Source organism: Acinonyx jubatus, chromosome C1 (assembly GCF_027475565.1).
Source record: "Acinonyx jubatus isolate Ajub_Pintada_27869175 chromosome C1, VMU_Ajub_asm_v1.0, whole genome shotgun sequence".
In the NCBI taxonomy this organism is placed as follows: Eukaryota; Metazoa; Chordata; class Mammalia; order Carnivora; family Felidae; genus Acinonyx; species Acinonyx jubatus.
The window spans coordinates 81,967,016-81,988,078 of NC_069381.1; the positions used below are offsets into that span (position 1 = coordinate 81,967,016).

Here is a 21,063-nt window from a genome sequence, read left to right on the forward strand (position 1 = left end):
ATTTCTGTGCTTTAGGGGTGGGTGAAAAAAAAACAATATGTACAGCATACATACCTCAGTGGCAAACTGCTGCAATCCACCTATATTAATTGGTCCCTCTTCAGTGGCATATAAATTGCATCCACCCACACAAAGATCAGAGGTTGGACATACCATTCCACAGGTGAGACCAAGTGGGTTGTCAGAAAAAATCATCTTAGCAGCTCCATAATAGTTCTACAAAAATAAAATAAAATAAAATTTAATTTAATTATTTAACAGTGCACATTAAACACCTTGGAAATATGACCTAATTTTTATTAGGTAATTGAAGTGAAGATTAAGACATATATAAGATACAGAGGTTCCAATACTCTATACCATGAAGAAATATCAGGTAATCACTAGTAGAGTACCTAACATATGGGAGCATTCAATATATGGTGTATTAATAAATGCAAAATTAATCAATTTTTGAAAACTGAAATTTAAATTATAAATGTTCTGTAGGGATACCTAAGGTGGTTCAGTCAGTTAAGCACTGGACTCTTGATTTTGGTTCAGGTCATGATCTCACAACTCGTGAGGTCACACCCTGTGGGGCATGTGGGGAGCTCTAATATTTCAGAGTCTGCTTGCAATTCTCTTCCCATCTCTCTGCCACCCCCCATCTGTCTCTTCCCTCACTCCTCAAAATAAATAAATAACCATTTTTTAAAAATAAATAAATGTTCTGTAAATAGTTTTCTTTCACAAGGCACCTAGTCCTACTCTGACAAGAATTATTCTTTTCATGTTTAACAAAGGTAAGTTTGGTAGATTGTTTGAACAAACTTAAAGCCTAAATCTTAAAACTTTAAAAAACAAAGAAACAAAAAGCTTATCCTCAATTTAACTAAATTAAAAGCATCTAAGCCCTCTTTCACTCTTTCATCTGGCTTGTCCAGAGAGACTCTGTGTTATGACTCTCTATATTGATTATCATCCTTTAATTACATACTATTAACCAAAGATGCAGATAAAACTCATTATACAGGCACTCCTGGACCAGACCTTGACATGGCCATCTCTCATTACTCCCTTCCACACATTTGACTATTATAGAATAACTTAGAACCCTATTCATTTTATCAAGAGTTTTTAGAACACAACTTTTCATAAATTGTACAACTATAGCATTAGTTACTAAGAATGAATAATTGAATATTTTGGAAGTATTTTTTTCTCTAATCAAAAGTAAGAATTGGACCTGACCAGTATTCCTCAAAATTGTCAAGTACGTCAAAAATAAGGATAATTTGGGGGCACCAGGGTGGCTCAGTCGGTTGAGCTTCTGACTTTGGCTCAGGTCATCATCTCAAGGTGAGTTCGAGCCCCACATCGGGCTCTGTGCTGACAGCTCAGAGCCTGGAGCCTGCTTCAGACTCTGCCTCCCTCTCTCTCTGTCCCTCCCCCCGTTCATGCTCTGTCTCTGTCTCTAAAATAAATAAACATTAAAAAATTTTAAAAAAATAAGGATAATTTTAAGAAAATATAAAACTCAAGATAACCCTAAGGAAACATGACAACTAATTGTCATATGTATGTATTCTGGACAGGGCCCAGGATCCCTCCCAAAAAGGCACTAGGTAAAAACTAAGGAAATCCAAAAAAAGCATAGACTTTAGATAGCAATAACATATAAATAATGTTTCATTAATTGTAAGAAATGTGCTATCCTAATATCAGATATTAATAATCGAGAAAATAATAGGCAGGTCCATATGGGAATTCTCTGTACTATCTATCTTCACAACTTTTCTGTAAATATAAAACTTCTGTAAAAATATGGTTTAAAAGAAGATATGGTATAATGCATTTAACTACATGGAGCTAATGTGTTTATTTCTCCTTTTGCTTTATTTAAAATATTTTTGAAAGTCTTTGAAAACACACACATCGCTTCCATGTCCAACCTTCGTCATAAATATAAATTCCTAGAGGCTATAAAATACTGACGATAATAAACAACAAGAATAACCTAAACTATTTCTTGACTCCTCAGTACATTACCAGCAAGTTGCCAGGCCTTTATTTAATCTTTATCATCAATCATCTTATATACAGTGTCCAACACTCAATCAAAAATTTCTAAGCATGAGATGAGACAGGATTAAATACCTGATAATCAGTGTAAAAATAAATCAATCAAGCAGACCCACACATCTGATACAGAAACTGGAGTTTGAAGAAAAAGACTTTAAAATAATCTTGATGAAAATTCAGACAAAGAATAGACAAACAAAATAGAAGAAACAAGTAAAAATATAACCAGAATACTGTGATCTATTTAAAAAGAATCAAACTGACATTCCATAACTAAATAAAACATTTAAAAATAGGTCTTAATGCATGGTTTTAATAGTGTTCATGGCAGTTTAACAGTATTTGTCTTATTCAATGTGTCTCCTTAGCAACCAACAGCAATGTCTAACACATAAGAAGTGTTCTTCAATACACTTTTTCTGAATACATAATAATAATGTGCAATAAAATTCAAATTATAAATAAGGAAACTGAGGTAGGAAGGGTAAATAATATGCCAAAGGATCATAGATCATATAAGTTGACAGAGGCAGGATTCAAAGTCATATATATGGCCACATATTCCTAAGGACCAAGACATACTCTAATACTAAAGAATACTGGTGATTACCTAATAGATTATAAATTTAGTTGCAGTATTATTTTTCAGATATAGTATGCATCTTTATGTAAAACACAAAAAACTGTTTTCAGTATAAACTGAAGGGCATGTAGCTAGCTCACTAATTATGCTTTATAATATATTAGATAACTTTTAAAAATATTTCCCTTAGTTTTTATGTTTCCACCAATTCAATGAAAAGTTGTTATAAGGTGAGAGTCTTTTTGTCTTAAGAGATTAATCTGTTTCTTCCTCCAATTTGGTCGTATTTAACACTGTCTTTGTGAAAGCCTTTGCTGGTGTCACTGATAGAGGCTAACAGTAAAACACTATCCCAACAAAGTATAATTTTCAAAAGTTAACACAGGATACCCTTACACATTCAGAAGGTACATGTCTCAAAAATTTTACTTCACTCAATAAATAAGGAATCATTAAGATGGTAAAGGTGATTCAAAGAGCATTTGAGGCTGACAGGGCTTAAATGCCAAACTCACAAAATATTTAACAATTCATACCAATTCTTCACAAATGGTTCCGAAATATATACATGGAATATATCTCAGGAACGCAGGGTTGGTTTATCACTTCCCAAATCGATTAATATAATACACTGCATCAATAGAATAAAGGACAAAAATCACACAATCATCTCCAAAAATGCAGAAAAAGCATTTGACAAAATCCAATATTCCTCATGATAAAAACTCACAACAGACCTTAAAGAGAAAGCCACTAATTCACTTCAGAGGTGAATAAAGGATATCTATTTAAACACCATAGCTAACATCTCTCTTTATGCTGAAAACTGAAAGCTTTCTTCTTAGGATTAGGAACAATACAAGGATGTGCTTCTATCCAGCACAGTAACAGAGGTTTTATCAAACAATTTGGCAAGTAAAGGAAGTAAAAGCTATTCAGATTGGAAAGTAAGAAGTAAAACTATTTCTACTTGTAGATGAAGTGATCACGTAAATAGAAAATCCTAAATTCCACTAAAGAATTATTAGCAATGTGATGCTTAATTTTGTGTCAATCTGACTTTGTTATGGGATGCCCACATTAAACATTAATTTGGGGTGAAGGCATTCCATATGAGATTAGGATTTCCATATAAACACTGTGAAGGCATTTCCATATGAGATTAGGATTTATATTGGTAAACTCTGTAAACTGCTCTCCCTAATTGTCACTCAACTGAGTGGACATGAACAAATCCGTTGAAGACCTGAATAGCACAAAAAAGGTGAGAGCAAGAATATGTATATGTTCATTCTGTTTCCAAGGAGAACCCTGACCAATACAGCACTAATAGTGACTATAACCAGTTTATAGGGCATAAGATCAATACACAACAATCAACTGTATTTCTACACACAACGTATAAAACAATAAAAATGAAATCAAGAAAATAATTCTATTTAATAAGAGAATCAAAATACAAATTAGACTTTGCCAAAAATGTGTGAAACATATGTTCTGAAAATAGAACAATGATGAAAGAAACTAAAGAAAACCTAAATAAATTGAAAGACAGCCCATGACCCACGATTATGAGTTAGAAGACTTATTACTAGGATAATGATATTCTTCAAATTGACCTACAGCTTAGAGCAATCTTGTCAAAATCCTAGCAGATTTCTTTGCAAAAATTGGCATATTGACCTCAAATTTTTATGAAAATCCAAGGGAACCAGAATAGGCCAAACAGCCCTGAAAAATAAGAACACACATGGAAGGATTGCATTTCCTGATTTTCAAAATTTATTATGAAGCTGTGGTAAAGAAGATATTGTGGCATTGGCATAATAATACACATACAAACCAATAGAACAGAATTGACAGTCTAGATAGAGCCTTAATATTTATGTACAGCTGATTTTTTTGATAAGGGTTCCAAGACAATTCCACAGAGAAAGAATATTCTCCTCAAAAAATGATGTGATAACTGAATATCAATATGCAAAAGGATGAAGTTGATCTCTAGTCCACCATACATAAAAATTAACTAACAATAGATTATAGATCTAGATGTTAGAGATGAATCTATAAAACTCTTAGAAGACAATATAGGAATAAATCTTTAAGACTTTGGATTAGGCCATTGTTTTTAGATATGACAACAAAAGCACAAGCAACAAAAGAAAAACAGATAAACTGAATTTCATCAGAATTTACAACTTCTATACTACCAAGAACACCATCAAGAAAGTTAAAAGGCAACCCACAGAAGAGGAAAAAATCATATATGATAAGAAATTTTCATCTAGAATATATAAAGAACATTTATAACTCACTAATAAAAAGATATTCAATTAAAAAATGAACAAGGGTTTAAAAAAGAACAATGGTTTAGTATAAACAATTTTCCAAAAATATACAAATGCCCAATAAGCACAAGTGTTGCTAAACATCACTGGCTTTAAGAGAAATGCTTGTCAAAATAATGAGATACCACTTAGTACCTACTTGGATGGCTACAGTCAAAAAGACATACAATAAAAAATGTTGACATGGATGTGGAGAAATTGCAACAATCATACAATGTTGTCAGGATTGAAAAATGGTGTCTCTGCTTTGAAAAATAGTTTGGCAGTTCCTCGCAAGATTAAAAATAGAGTCACCATATGATTCAGCAATTCCATTCTTTGGTGTACACTCAAGAAAATTTATAACATCTGTCCATATAAAATTTCATACATTAATGTTCAAAGTAGTGTTATTCCTAATACCTAAAATATGGAAGCAACCTAAATGCCCATGACTGATGAAGGGCTAAAAAATGTGATATATCCATATAATCAGATATTATTTAGAAATAAAAAGAAATGAAGTAATGATATATTCTAAAATATAGCTGAACCTTGAAAACATTATGCTAAGTTAAAGATGCCATTCACAAAAGATCACAAATTATGTTTTCATTTATTGGAAATGTCCAGAATAGGCAAAACTAAAGAAACAGAAGGCAGACTGGTAGTTGCCTAGGGCTAGGGATCTGAGAAAAAATGTAAAATATCTACTGGGATATTTGGGATTATAAAAATATGCTCAATTTGACTGGGATTACAGTTACATTTCTGAATATATACTATCATTGAATAATAGTACACTTTACATTGGCAAATTGTATGAGATATGAATTTATCTCAATAAAGTGTTACATTTTTAAAAGTACACTTACATGACTGGAAATTATATAGGGGATTTAATAAAGAAATAAATCTGATTTATAATTTTAAATTATAAGTAAATAATTTAAATTACAAATAAAAATCATAAATAAAATTGCTAGATTAGATACAAAACCGGGCAGTATCCTGGAGAGGAATAAAACATAACTCTTGGAATTATCTTTTATACTGAACAGAAAAAATTTGCATTTCTACTCCACACAAATCTAAAAGTTAAGATGTTTGAACTTTTATTTAAACTTTACTTTTTTAAGCAATCTCTACATCCAATGGAGGGTTCAAACTCATGACCCTGAGATCAAGAGTCACACACTGCTCTGACTGACCCAGCCAGGCACCCCTTAGATTTTTTATTATTCTTAATTTTAATTCCAGTATAGTTAACAGTGTTATGTTAGTTTCAGGCATACAATTTAGTGATTCAACAATTTAAGATATTACTCAATGCTCATCAAGATAAGTGTACTCTTAATCACCTTCACCTATTTCACCAATGCTCCCCCCACCTCCCCTCTGATAGACATCTGTTTATTCTCTATAGTTAGACTCTATTTTTTGTTTTTTCTGTTTTTTTTTCTTTGTTCACTTGTTTACTTTCTTAAATTACACATACAAGTGTAATCATATAGCATTTGTCTTTCTCTAACTGGCTTAATTCACTTAGCATTATACTCTCTAGATCCATCCATTGCAAATGGCAAGATTTCACTATTTTTTATGGTTGAATAATATTCCATTGTGTGTGTGTGTGTGTGTGTGTGTGTGTGTGTGTGTGTGTGCATACCAAATGTTCACCTGTCAATGGACAATTGGGCTGTTTATAAAGCTGCAATAGGGGTGCCTGGGTGGTTCAGTCGGTTAAGCATCTGACTTTGGCTCAGGTCATATCACGGTTCGTGGGTTCGAGCCCCGCGTCAGGCTCTGTGCTGACAGCTCAGAGCCTAGAGCCTACTTGGGATTCTGTGTCTCCCTCTCTCTCTGCTCCTCTCCCACTCATGCTCTCTCTCTCAAAAATAAATAAACATTAAAAAAATTTTTAAAGCTGCAGTAAATATAGGGGTACATATATCCCTTCGAATTAGTGTTTCAGTGTTCTTTGGATAAATACCCAGAAGTGTGATTACTGGATCAAATGATAGTTCTTTTTTTTTAACAGTGTAAGATGATTCCCCTTTTCCCACATCCTTGCCAATACCTGTTGTTTCTTGTGTTGTTAATTTTAGCCATTCTGACAGGTGTGAGGGGGCATCTCACCGTAGTTTTGATTTGTATTTTCCTGATGATGAGTGATGCTGAGAATCTTTTCATGTGTCTGTTAGCCATCTGTATGTCTTCTTTGGAAAAATATCTACTCATGTCTTCTGCCCATTTTTTTAATTTATTAATTTTTGGGGTGTTGAGTTTGATAAGCTCTTTAATGGCTGACTGTCTAAAAAAATCCTATTGCATAATTAGAAGTGTCCTAGTAATATAAAAACACTATCATGAGAAAAAAATGTCAATTGTAGATTACTTTTAAGGATATTGGAGGGGAGGACACAGAAAGAACAGAACCTAATTAAATGACTAAGGATCCTCCACAACAATACTGATTATCTTATGATCCTCAAATTGAATTTTAAGACTGCATGTAAAACAATGATCCAAGAAGAAAAAAAGATATGTTTGAAAAAATACAACAAATAAAACACTTAAAATTACACTTATGGCTCATGATTTGCTATAGTTGTCAAAGCACGAGGCTTGATCTATCACAGCATATCACTGACAATAAAACTGTCTAGTATTTCTTCAACCATCTCATGATTCCAAGTACAGTTCTTATATCAAAATAAAACTGTAGGAGATTATGACATTTAAAAAATACTAAGAATCATTGAATATTTCTTAAATAATAGGCACAATGGGATTTGAAAAAAGAAAAGGGAAACAAAGAAAAGGGAAACATATGCTCCGTGACATCGAGATGTTTTGGTAGCAGAGTGAAAAGTCACTTCAGGATGAGGTTTAGAATCTGCTTTAAGTGGGTGGCAATCAAAGTGACTCTGAAGTGACAGGACTAAGAGATGAGAGGGAGTGGCATACAAGTTATGCTGGACTGACATGAGTGAATAATTTTAAAAGTTCAGAATATGTCTTGGCATAATGACTTGGACAATTGGCTAGAGTTGTTCATTGACTCATGTGAAATGATTAGAAGATATATTTTGGATGTATTTGGACCAAATTGTGGAAGATTTTGATGTCCAAGCTAAGGGTTTAGTATTTCATTGAGGCTTTTTAATAGAAGGGGGCTGGCATTAAAAGAATAATTGGGAAGATATTGTATAGATGCTGTGAAAACTCTCAGAAAGGCAGTGGAAAAATAGAGAAAGTGAAGAAGAAAACATAATACCTAAACAAACAAAAAAACAAACAAAAAAACCCAAATGCACTGCATGTATCACCGAATACACAAACATGGTTTTGAAAACAGGCTGAGCCAACATCAAGCAATGATTCAGAAGTCACCTTTGCACTCTACCTCTTACAAATAACTTTGAAGAAATGGTAGAGAACTCTGCAGTGTAGGAAGCTGGGTACTCTGAGTCAAAGACATTCAGAAACCTGTTAGAAAGGGAACACCTCCTCAATTCTTCCCATCAAGAACACAAGATCAATAACAATTTTTTTCTGTCATAGTAAGTGGGAAGATTTCTTCAGTTCTCTTTCTAAACAAGAGGTTTGACTCCTATTCTGTGAGCTCTTAAACCTTTCTAAAAGCAAAGGCTGTAAGATTTAAATTTAGAAGGGTACTTTAAAGATACCCCAGCAGTCTCCTTCTAGAAAATACACAATCACTTCAACTGTTTTCTTCATGTTGTTCGATCATTCACAAGCATTTTAGTCTTCAATTGTGTGAAGAAAAATGTACGGGGTTATGTTAGGAGGTATAAAAACTAAATATCTGATCTTTTGTGCACAGATTTGTTTTATGTATAAAGCATGAGGACTTTTACTCCTTGTTTAAGCAAAAGTCTAAAACACAAATGATGTTTGACATGTTTGTTGCTTTTATATCAACACAAAAGTATAGGCATTGAATGTTCTCTAGTCCATTAACTTACACATATTTTGCAGGTATTGAATTTTCTATTACTCATTGCAGTTTTTAAAGCTTGTTCAAAGATACAACATGTGCCATTTTCATGTGAGTTAATTTTAAGACAAGTTAAGTTTTATTCTTTGATTTTTATTTTAAAGTTATAGCTTGAAATTGCATTAGCATCATCTTTCTACAATTTAATGGTTTAAAGTCATTATCAAGAAACATGAGAAACTCACAAGCCAGCTATCGTCTCATATGTTATAACAAATTTAACCAATAGTCCTATCATATTTGGGCCTTTATATCATCACAACATTATCAAAACAGCTGGTGGATTTATTTTAAAGTGTTCTTGCTTTTTCCAATGAGAATTTTCACAGATGGAAGCACCCTTCCAAGATAAACTCCAATCTGTTGTATTTAAAAACTACTTGGGAACTTCAGTAAGTTTGCATGTGTGAGAAGGGTGAATTAACATTACTTATACTTCTAGATTGAGCTGTCTAATAGCAAGTGTGCTAATGTACATTAATTTAATACAAAATGTCCCTAATAGCACATACAGAAAGTACAGGCACAGGGAACACTGTCAAGTTGTCACCATCTCTCAGTAAACAACCCATGGGTATTCACACATTTGGCAAAGGAGAGTGGGAACCTGTCATTAGCAGAACACACAAAAACTCCTGCCCTCACAGTATTCACCCTCTTATGGAGACAAATAGGTTTGTGGACAGAATAGGTTTGGTGGTTTTACTCTGAAAACCCTCTCTTCATATCTCAGGCATACTAAATTTTAGGAAAGTTTTTCACAATATGATTAGACTTTAGAAATATGAATTAACTTTAGTCCTATGCAAACTGAATGTGTAAGGAAAGAATTAGTCTTGTAGAAAAGAAAATTTTTTATCTGACCTTGAGATGCTAAACTAGGAAATACATGTGAATGTGTACACAGGTGCACATGCAGGCTTTGAAGCCATGCACTTCTGGATTTAAATCCTGCTTATATCCTACTGGGGTGGGTGGGGGGGAATGTAGCATCTCTTAACCTCAGTTTCATCACTTGAAAAATGCAGATCAAAATTCCTTCTTAATTAATCATGTATACACTTTTTTTTTAATTCGACACATCACATGCCTAGTGCATTATGTAACATAGATCTAGCAAAAAGGTTTCCTTAAAAAGTTAATCCTAAGGGTTTAAGATTTTAAAGTTTATTGAAGAAAATTCATGTTAGGAAGTAGAAGAAGAAAGACAACAGGAAAGAAGTAAAAACTATACAAAGAAAAACTATAATCAACATATTAAGCCATAAAAAGAAATGGTACGGACACATGTAGACAGAGGGAGGATTCTTTATATACCTTATAGAAATTGTAAAAATATCACCTCTACTTCTCTTTTCTGGATCATATCCACTCTTAAGTGTTTAACTGACTTGAAAAGCTATTAACTTTCAGTTAAGAAAACTGAGTGTATATGTGTACAAGTATTCCATTTATGAATCATCAAGTGTTTATTGAACATCTACTACATGACACTATTGGTAATCACTAGATATTCATAAAGAATCAGTATTTGTGCCTCTAGACTGTTCCCATTAAATTAATTTTTTCATCCATACCAAAAATCTACCCTTTTCATACTTTCTATCATTGCTCAAATGATAATTCCTTTAAAAAGCTTTATTAATATTTCAGCCATTTTCCAATTAGAAGCATAAGGCCAGAATGTTCTTTGAACTACACCCTTTTGATCATTGTATTTGTTAATATACATTTACAGTAGTTGTATATTTTTTCTGACATGTATCTTTTATTATATTTTTAAAATTTTCTTGAGGTCAAAGATGATCTCTAATCTATATTCCTTGCCTATAAGCAGGTAGTGGAATATAAGACTAGAAACTCAATTGATTACTGTTTATATTTTAATATAAGAAATAAACATTTCTATAAAATTAAAAAAATAAAGTGCTTCACTTGGAGTTAGCAATTTAAACTACATAATGTGAATATCTGCTATAGAAATTTAAAAGCCCACTTTATCCATAGAAAATAATAAAATGTGCAATAGATTTTGTAAAAATTTACAGAGGTATTTTTTTTCTTTCCAATAGGTTATTAATAAATATTAAAATAATAGGATGCAAGATTATTTTATTTAGTTGAATGCTATAGTTTGTGTATAATAATAGATCATAATTCAGATATAATTTCTTCAAGAAGATAGGATACTTTCTATATCTAAACTTAAATTCAAATATAGAAATATTTGTTAAGAGTTAATGACCATTAAAACTTAAAAAAAAGGCAAGTAGAAATCTACACATATCATTTATATAGATCATTTAACTTGCAAGCAAATGTAAATGTTTTAACATGAGAAATTACTGAAGGTGAAATAAAATTAATATTGATAGAACATCCAATACGTATATAGTACTCCCCTATAATCTGTGGAGGATACATTCTAAGACCTGCAGTGGATGCCTGAAATCATGGATAGTACTGAACCCTATATATGATTTGTTTTTTCCCATACATACATACTTATAATAAAGTTTAATTTATAAATTAGGCACAGTAAGAGATTAATAATAATAAAATAGAACAATTATAGCAATATACTGCAAAAAAGTTATATTAATGTGATCTCTCTCTCAAAATATTTTATTGTATTATACTCACCCTTCTCTTCTGATAACATGAGATGATAAAGTGTCTGTATGTTGAGATGAAGTGAGTAACACAGGCATTATGATGTAGCATTAGGCTACTATCGACCCTCTGATGATTTATCAAGAGGAAGATATGCTTCCCAACACTGGTTGACCATGGATAACTAAAACCATGGAAAGTGAAGCTGATGACAAGGGGTGGGGGACTACTATATAATATAAAATATTTTTCTCTAGTTTTATATTCTAACACCTCACTGAGATGAATTTTCCTTAAAACCCAACTAGACTGTATATATTTTCAAAGATAACCAGAATTATGGCTTAAATATGATGCTTTTTACTCGGACAGTTAAAAATATACACACATTGTATTCTAAAAGGGCACTGGATGTCTAGGAGTTTGAAGTAGAAATTTAAGTATCTGGTTGTATTATTTCATTTCATAGATCTTCCTCTTCTGAAAGATGTTATACTATCAACAAAGTTACAACATACATGTTACTGGCTACTCAGAAAATATAATTGAGAATTACTCCATCTCAATTTAAAATATAAGTGACTACTACTTGGCAACAGAGAGAAAAACTGTGGAGGTTTTTGTTGTTCTTTTTTGTTTGTTTAAAAAAATAGTTATTTTGGGGCACCTGGGTGGCTCAGTCGGTTGAGCGTCCAACTTCAGCTCAGGTCATGATCTCATGATTCATGAGTTCGAGCCCCGCATCGGGCTCTGTGCTGACAGCTCAGAGCCTGGAGCCTGCTTTGGATTCTGTGTCTCCCTCTATCTCTCTGCCCCTCCCCCGTTCATGCTCTGTCTCTGTCTCTCTCTCAAAAATAAATAAAAATTCAAAAAAATTTAAAAATAGTTATTTTAAAAAACAAAAAAGATTCAAGTCAATCAAACTGCTTGCAAAGTTTAAATAAATTTACAAGCATACCTTGTAGACATTGCAGTTTCTGTTCCAACCTACCGCAATAAAGTGAATACCTCACAATAAAGTGAATCAAATGAATTCTCTGGTTTCCCAGTGCATATAAAGATAATGCCTACAGTATATACTGTAGTCTATTAAATATGCAATAGTATTATGTCTAAAACAACAATGCACATACCTTAATGTAAAAAAAAAAACTTCATTGGTAATAAATGTTAACCATTACTCCAGTAATAACTGATCACAGATCACCATAACAAATATAATAATTTAAAGGTTTGAAATATTGTAAGAATTACAAAATATGACAGAGACACAAAGTGAGCAAATGCTGTTGGAAAATGGTGCCAACAGACTTGTTCAGTGCAGCGTTCTCACAAAATTTCAATTTGTAAAAAAGCACATTATCTGCGAAGCACAATAAAGTCAAGTGCCATAAAAGAAAGTGTGACTGTACATTCTGAATAACAATAATATGCAATAGGAAAATTATAAATTGAAGGTGGGAGAGCACAAATTATCTCACCCTAAATAATCTTATCCAAAATAAGATTTAAAACAAATTCAGTAACTGTTGTAGAACATTATATGTATAATTACTAATAAAGACAAAATTTCATTATTCACGATATTAGAAATAGACTATAACACTCCTATCTTCATCTTTTCAAGCAAAATAAAGTCAGATTATTTTGTGAGAGTTTGCGCTTCACTGACAAGAATATGAGATCCCTTAATTGACAGGGTATTGCAGTGTCTACCATACTGTATTATTATATTGTGGCTCATAAAACCTGCTGCCAGTCACTATTTGTACAGTGGGTACAAATAAATTTACCAGAAAAGTCTCTACTCCATTAATTTAAACCCACTACGACTTTCAAAGTTAAAACTAGTTTTGATTATAATAATTTACTTATATTTTTCAATTTACCAGTTTTCTGAAAACTAAAACCAAATTTCTTTAAGATGAAGTCTACAGTGTTATACATTTTACCCACCACTCAAGATGTTAATGGCACCTACTAAACTGTCATGATAGAAATATGTTGCTTATATGTATATATAAATATAATATCCACTATATTTTATACCCTATATTTTACATTTATATTTTATACAGTTTATTTTTAATTTTTATTTTATTTACTTTTTGTTTCAATTTTTTATTTAAATTCTAGTTAACATATAGTGTAATATTAGTTTCAGGAGTAGAATTTAGTGATTCATTACTTTCTTATAATATCTAGTATTCATCACAAGTGCCCTCCTTAATGCCCATCTCACCCATTTAGCCCATCCCCCGCCCACCTCTCCTCCAGCAACCCAGTTTGTTGTCCACAATTAAGAGTCTGTTTTATGGTTTGCCTCTTTTCTTTCCCCTATGTTCATCTGTTTCATTTCTTAAGTTCCACATATGAGTGAAATGATATGGTATTTGTTTTTCTCTGATTTATTTCACTTAGCATAATATACTCTAGCTCCATCCACATTGTTGCAAATGGCAAAATGTCACTCTTTTTTTATGGCTGAATAATATTCCCCTGTATATATACACCACGCCTTCTTTCTCCATTCATCAATCAATGGACATTTGGGCTCTTTCCATAAGAATCTGAATGCATCACTTTGCATTCTCACCAACAGTGTAAGAGGGTTCTCCTTTCTCTGCATCCTTACCAACTTCTGTTGTATCCTGTGTTGTTAATTTTACCCATTCTGACAGGTGTGAGGTATACCTCATTGTAGGTTTTGATTTGTATTTCCCTAATGATGACTGATACTAAACACCTTTCCATGTGTCTGTGAGCCATCTGTATGTCTTCTTTGGAAAAATGTCTATTCATGTTTTCTGCCCATTTTATAACTGGATTATTGGTTTTTTGGATATTGAGTTGGTAAGTTCTTTACAGATTCTGTATACTATCTATCAGATATGTCATTTGCAAATATATTTTATATTTTAATAATGACTAATAACAAACACACTTTATTTATATAGTGTAGTGTGATGCAGACCTAAAACACACTGGTGAAAAAATAAGGAAAATTCAGTTATTCAGTTATTCATGGGATCTGGGATAAGTCACTTAGCCTTGCTTGGTTTCAGATTTCTTTTCTATACAATGAGATAGCAAGACAGATTAAAACTCCATTTGTCTAGATTCTGTTACATTGATTTTGACCTATTACTATTAAAATTATTCTAACTAGTATCTTATGTGTTCACACAGATTTTCCATAGTCCTAATTATACTATAGAAAAAAGTTGTGATGCCAGTTTAATTTACATATACATACATAAAACTAGATATAACTGTTCTATTTTTAAAATAATTGAAGTTTTTAAAAATATTTACTGAGGCTTATGTTTAAATGTGTCCCATACATAACATACAACCGCAAACAATGTGGTATTACTTGTTTCATATAAAATTGGCTTAAGTTGTATAATGGAAATCTTTTCTCGTTTAGTTATAGTGACATAACTTTTACATTTTATATCACTTACATTTTGTAACAGATTGACTTGACTAACAGTGCTTTGAGTTACAGAAGGTTTTTCAGAAATAAATGTTCATCTTTTGAAATAAATATGAATAAAAGGAGTTACTATTACACACTGTATTAGCTGTGATTAAAAGTAAAACTGTAACCTTTTAAAGGTCCAAAAACAGATATTACAAAACAGAAACAAGATAGATTTTGCATAAGCATTAATGATTCAATAGACAATGTAATATCCATTTATCTTTTTCAGTACAAGAAAGAAGATGGGACATTTTGAAAATAATATTCCAGTCTTTTAACACAAGTAAATTCAGTGTCCTATCATCCCGGGAGAGGGAGAGAATCTTAGGCAGGCTCCATGCTCAGCACTTGACATAGGGCTTGACCTCTTAACCATGAGATCATGGCCTCAGCCAAAATCAAGAGTCAGACACTTAACTGAGCCACCGAGGTGCCCCTACTTTATTATTTTTATTTAAAAATATACATATTCATTGTAAAATAACATGGAGGTTTGTAAAAAAAAAAAGTTAAGAACTTCTCTTCACCTCTCCTTCAACCTCAATCAACTCAGGAAACTAGTTTAAATTATATCTGTCTATGCCATGTTTTGTTTATAACTGGGTTTTATTTCTAAACCAATATTATGTTATCCATATTAATATGCAACTTACTTTTTTTCACTTAATAGAGATACCCTTCTATGTCAATAAATATAATAACATATTTTAAGAATAGCCTCATAACATTCCATAATATGAATATAAAATATAGTAAATAATATATAATATATAATAAATAATATAGAGTTAGCAATTTTTATAATGATGGGCACTATATCATCTCAAGTTTTTGCTACTTCAAATGATGCTACAATTTCTATAAAATAGAGTATATATATGCCATTATATGGTGGTACCTTCATTTCTCTAGGAAGAGCACATAATACAGTATTGTTAGCACAACGGTATATATATTTATAATTTGGGGCGCCTGGGTGGCTCAGTCGGTTAAGTGTCCGACTTCAGCTCAGGTCATGATCTCACGGTCAGCGAGTTCGAGCCCCGCGTCGGGCTCTGGGCTGATGGCTCAGAGCCTGGAGCCTGCTTTGGATTCTGTGTCTCCTCTCTCTCTCTGCCCCTCCCCCATTCATGCTGTGTCTCTCTCTGTCTCAAAAATAAATAAACTTTAAAAAAAATTAAAAAAAAAGGAAACATTTCTACTGCATGAGGTTTCTTGTTTCCTTTCAGCTAAATAGCATAGGAGGTTATTAAACTTTTTTTGTTTTTTAATTTTAGAGCGAGACAAAGAGTGTATACATGTGAGCAGGGGAGAGAGACAAAAGGAGAGAGAGAATCCCAAGCAGGCTCCATGCTCAGCACAGATCCCAAAGCAGGGCTCTATCTCATGACCCAGGGATCATGACCTGAGCTGAAATTAAGAGTTGGTCACTTGGAGCTCCTGGGTAGCTCAGTTGGTTAAGTATCTGACTTCAGCTCAGGTCATGATCTCACAGTTCATGGGTTCGAGCCCTGCGTCAGGCTCTGTGCTGACAGCCCAGAGCCTGGAGTCTGCTTCAGATTCTGTGTCTCCCTCTCTCTCTGCCCCTCCTCTACTTGCACTCTGTCTCTGTCTCTCAAAAATGAATAAACAATAGGAAAAAAAAAAGTCACTCAAGTGACTGAGCCACCCAGGTGCCCAGAGGTTATTAAACTTTTTAACTTCAATAATCTGATGAGAGAAAGTGGTGTCTCATCCTTTGATTTATATATTTCTGGCTAATATAGAAGTAAGACATCTCTAATACGGCTATTAATCATTTGCACTACCTCTTTGTAATGTTTACGACCTTCTGCTCATGTGTATACTGGGTTAGGCTATTATTCTCATTTAAATACCAAGGAAATTTTTGATAACAGAGAAGTTAATACATGGTACAAAAAAAGAAAACTCACTTGGTCTCAAGTTTGGTTAATTTTTCTTTTAAAATGTGCATAGTAAAATTTGTTCTCACATAATTTATGACTTCCAAATTATTTTTAAAACATTTTAATATTTAAAAGTTAGTCCATTTAAAGTTTATGTTACATGGATTAATGAAGGGTTTTAAAAGTAAATTCAAAATTGTGCTGAACTATTTTTCAAAGAACCCATCATTTTCCACTGAATTGAAATACATTCTTCATTACACATTATCTTCTCATATTTACTTGGTTCTCTTTACAGACTTTCATCTGCCTCAGAAATGTATTCCTGTAGCAACACTGCATGGTGATTTTAGAAGATGTATAGTTAGTTTCAAGATCTGATGTGGCAAATCTTTTTGTCTTATTTTTCTAAAGGTTTCTTTCTTCCTATAGCTTCCCAATTACTATTTAAGTATTTGTTAATAAAAATCTGTGTTTCAATAGCTCTAGACTACCCATTAGGTCTTAAATTATTGTACTTTTCCACCTGTACTGAGAAATAGTTATTTGTTATAAGATTAGATTTAAAAAGTTAGAATTATAGGTAAAATATTTTTAAAAAGTGACCATGAATGTACTCATGATCTGTCATGTCCAAGGACTGAAAATGACAAGGCACTAAGACAGAAAAATAAGTGGAATCATCTTAAAGGCATTTGCTAAACCAGGTGAACACTGGATCCTATTTCCAGGTCCTCTGAGAACATAGCAAATATAAATCCCTGGTAAAGAAAATGTATTCATTGCGATCCTCACAGAATTTCCACAGATAAAGCTTCAAAGAAAATCAGCAAAGTAAAAAAAAATAAGTAAACATATGAAGAAACAAAGCATGATGAGTGGAACCAGCAGAACTACAAACAGTATAATCAGACTGATAGAAACTTTAGTGGAACTCCCAGAGTATGAAAAATGAGTGTTTTTATATATTTAAAGAAATGACAGGCTTAGAAAATGATTTAAAAGCTAGCAGAGTTTTTAAAAATGCAAAATAAAGAAGATAAGTTAACTGCCATGGAGAACAGAGTAAGAAGGTTTAACATGTATCTAATAAGAGTTCCATAAGGAAATGATGGTCAAAAAGAAAATGCCCCAAATGAGGAAAGTCATCAATGCATAGATTCAAGAACACCAGGGCAAACCAGGCAGGATAAATAAAAAGAAATCCAACTTAGATAAATCACTGTTTAGTTGAACAATGAAAATAAAAAGATCTTTAAAGCACCAAATGAGCAATAATTAAGGTTCAAAGACAGATATTACAAAAGACATGTAATATCAAATGAGAAATAATTAAGTTTCTATTAATTTTTCAATAGCATCAGTGCAAGCAAAAGTAAACTACTTTCCAATGGAAATTCCAATATGGAAAATAAAAAGATTAGAAAAAGAAAAAAATGAAGAAAATTAGGAAAAATGTGAATAAAGCTAATCAAACATTGACTAATAAAGCGTTAACAATACTATGTCTTGGAGTTGTAAAAGGATAAAATTGATATACAGAAAACATTGTTTTATGACTTAGGGACAAGCTTATTTGAAGTATAGTACTTTGTGCTGGAAGACCCACTCAGATGAGTACCCTAAATGATACAAACCCATGCCATAAAGTAGTCGTAAAAATTTGAATATATTCAGTCCTAGAAAAATACGTTTTTCACATTATTCAAATATTGGCATCTTAACTGTAAAGGAAATGGACACATGAATTCAGAACTATTTATTTCAACCAATTGGCATATCCAACTCTGCAGGATAATGGCTTGCTTACTCTCTAGAGCATAACAGAGTTTTTAAAAGCTGTGTTCTCTTGAGTGTCATTTTATGGCAGCAGGCAGGTAAGTTTCTGACAGTCCTCTTAGAATGAACAGAGGTGCTCACATATATCATCTAGCAAAACAAGCGAGGGAACTAACCTTGGGTACTGAAGGAAACCTTATCTCTACCTTTTTATTTTACACATCTAAAATATTCATATTTTCAAACACTATTGCATATTAAGTTATGGACTTCCTAATATTTTTTCATCTAATTATTTATCTGTCATAATAGTGGGAGAAAGCCCAATGGTCTTACATAATAAGTTATGTGTTTGGACATTAGTTTCTAGGACCTATGAAGCCACTACTGTTTTTTTTGAACAAGAGAGTAATATAATTAGAGCTATGCTTTTAGAAGATTATTCTGGAAGTGATCAACATTTTACTTGATAAAGGTATTAAACCACTTAGCCACTGCAATTGAAAAGCAAACTCAAAAGGAGGATGAAGTAAATCTACTGACTGCACTTCTGTTTTGTAACACTTGCATCAGGCACATGCATGTGTGTGTATATGTGAGTATACACACACACACATACACGCACATATATCAGTATTTTAAATTAAAATATTGTTGTCAATAGCATTTATCAAATGAATTCTGCTGGTTAAATTTTGTTGCTCCTCTGACTTCTAGTTACTTTCAGTAGAGTTCTATGATAAAGAAGAGATTTTTATTTTACATTGATTCATTTAGTCAGCTTTTCTGTAATATGTGTTACTAAATTTTTTTATCTAGGTATAAAAGCCACACAAATCTGGGCACACAGACTCCATAAAATATGCAAAGAGGTGGAAAAATCAATGCTTTACAATTGTATTGAAAATTTTGAAAAGAGAAAGTACCTCTATTGTTTAAAATAAAGCATTATGAAACAAAAGAACATTTTTAAAAACAGTCATTCTTTTTCATTACATTTATAGATTGGCCTCATGCATTCTGATATAAAGTGCTGTTTGTTTTTTTTTTCCAAAGGGAAGCTATCAAGAAATATAACCCAGTATTCACAGTTTGATGACTCTGAAACATGTACTTCCGATTGAGGGATACAATTGAGAACAACAGCCTGCATGAATGAAACAGAGAAAAACTGACTGAGGAGGTACAATGGAATTGACTGTACCTTTGAAAACTAGAGCTGTAATCCAGTTTGTAAGAAAATAAAGAATGGAAGTATTGGCCTAAACTCCACTGAATCACAGAAACCTAACATAATACAATACAAGTGACATCCTTTTCTCAAAGAGGCACAAGGCTCATTGAGTCTGGCGATTCAATTACCCTCTCAACCTGGAAAGAACCCCCCTCCTGAGTTGAGGTCCACTGGCAGAGCAGTGTGGGACAGCCTACATTGTACACAGCTGGTAAATACCTAAAAAGCTGAAGGCTTTAAAGAACAAGAATATCTGACCTTTTATGATTACTGCAGTGATTCTTCAACAAAACACTACTTAACGATAGAATTCCCTAAATGTCTATAGAAAAATCACATTTTCAATTAAAAGTCTCGAAATATTTTCTCTTCATATAAAATCTGTTTAAATAAATAGCTAAGTATAACACTTCATTAGGCAATAAAGAAAACAAATTAATGAAACAGAATGTTTTTCTAAAATAGGCTTCTGATCTTACTTAGACATGTTACAAACTTCTCAAAGAATACCATTATTCCATTTGTCTTTTTTTTTCCTATAAAATTGCATAAACCTTGAATGAATGGAGTATATGCTAATGAGAATCACAATATCAATAATGAATTTTGGAATATCTAGGGAACATCCAGCCAGCATGGATCATAATTGTAATATTGTCTCATGCTTAAAGTCAAGGCTGGTACCTTGGAAATAATTTTAGCCAAAACACATTAGACTTCAAACTCTGGACATTTTGTTTCACTCCTTTTCTGTGAAGTCATTATTAAACAAAGAAGGTTTCACATATAAGTTTCACATAAATTATTTACTTTCACATATAAGACAAAGGTCTTGTGGTGATAGATGTGTGGTATACCATGAAGTTAATAAATGAGATCACTTCCTAGAATTCTTCTTCCTAATTACAAAACAAATATAAAGCATTGATAATTTCCTCTATGTCTAGGATTAAGTCTCAAATATTGAGCATAGAATTAATATATTTTCACAAGTGAATCCCAATCTAATTGCCTTGTCTCTTTCCCATCACTCTTTTTTATGTAA

General features: G+C 32.3%; 1 protein-coding gene across 2 annotated transcripts in view; it reads right to left on the minus strand.

Moving 5' to 3' along the window:
* The window catches only part of DPYD (dihydropyrimidine dehydrogenase), an 854,343-nt gene that overhangs the window by 628,064 nt on the left and 205,216 nt on the right, over positions 1-21,063 (minus strand). For both annotated transcript variants that reach the window (XM_027058524.2, XM_027058523.2), the window contains one exon: positions 55-216. In XM_027058524.2, coding sequence (XP_026914325.2) covers positions 55-216 — 162 coding nt within the window. The remainder of the gene's footprint in view (positions 1-54; positions 217-21,063) is intronic.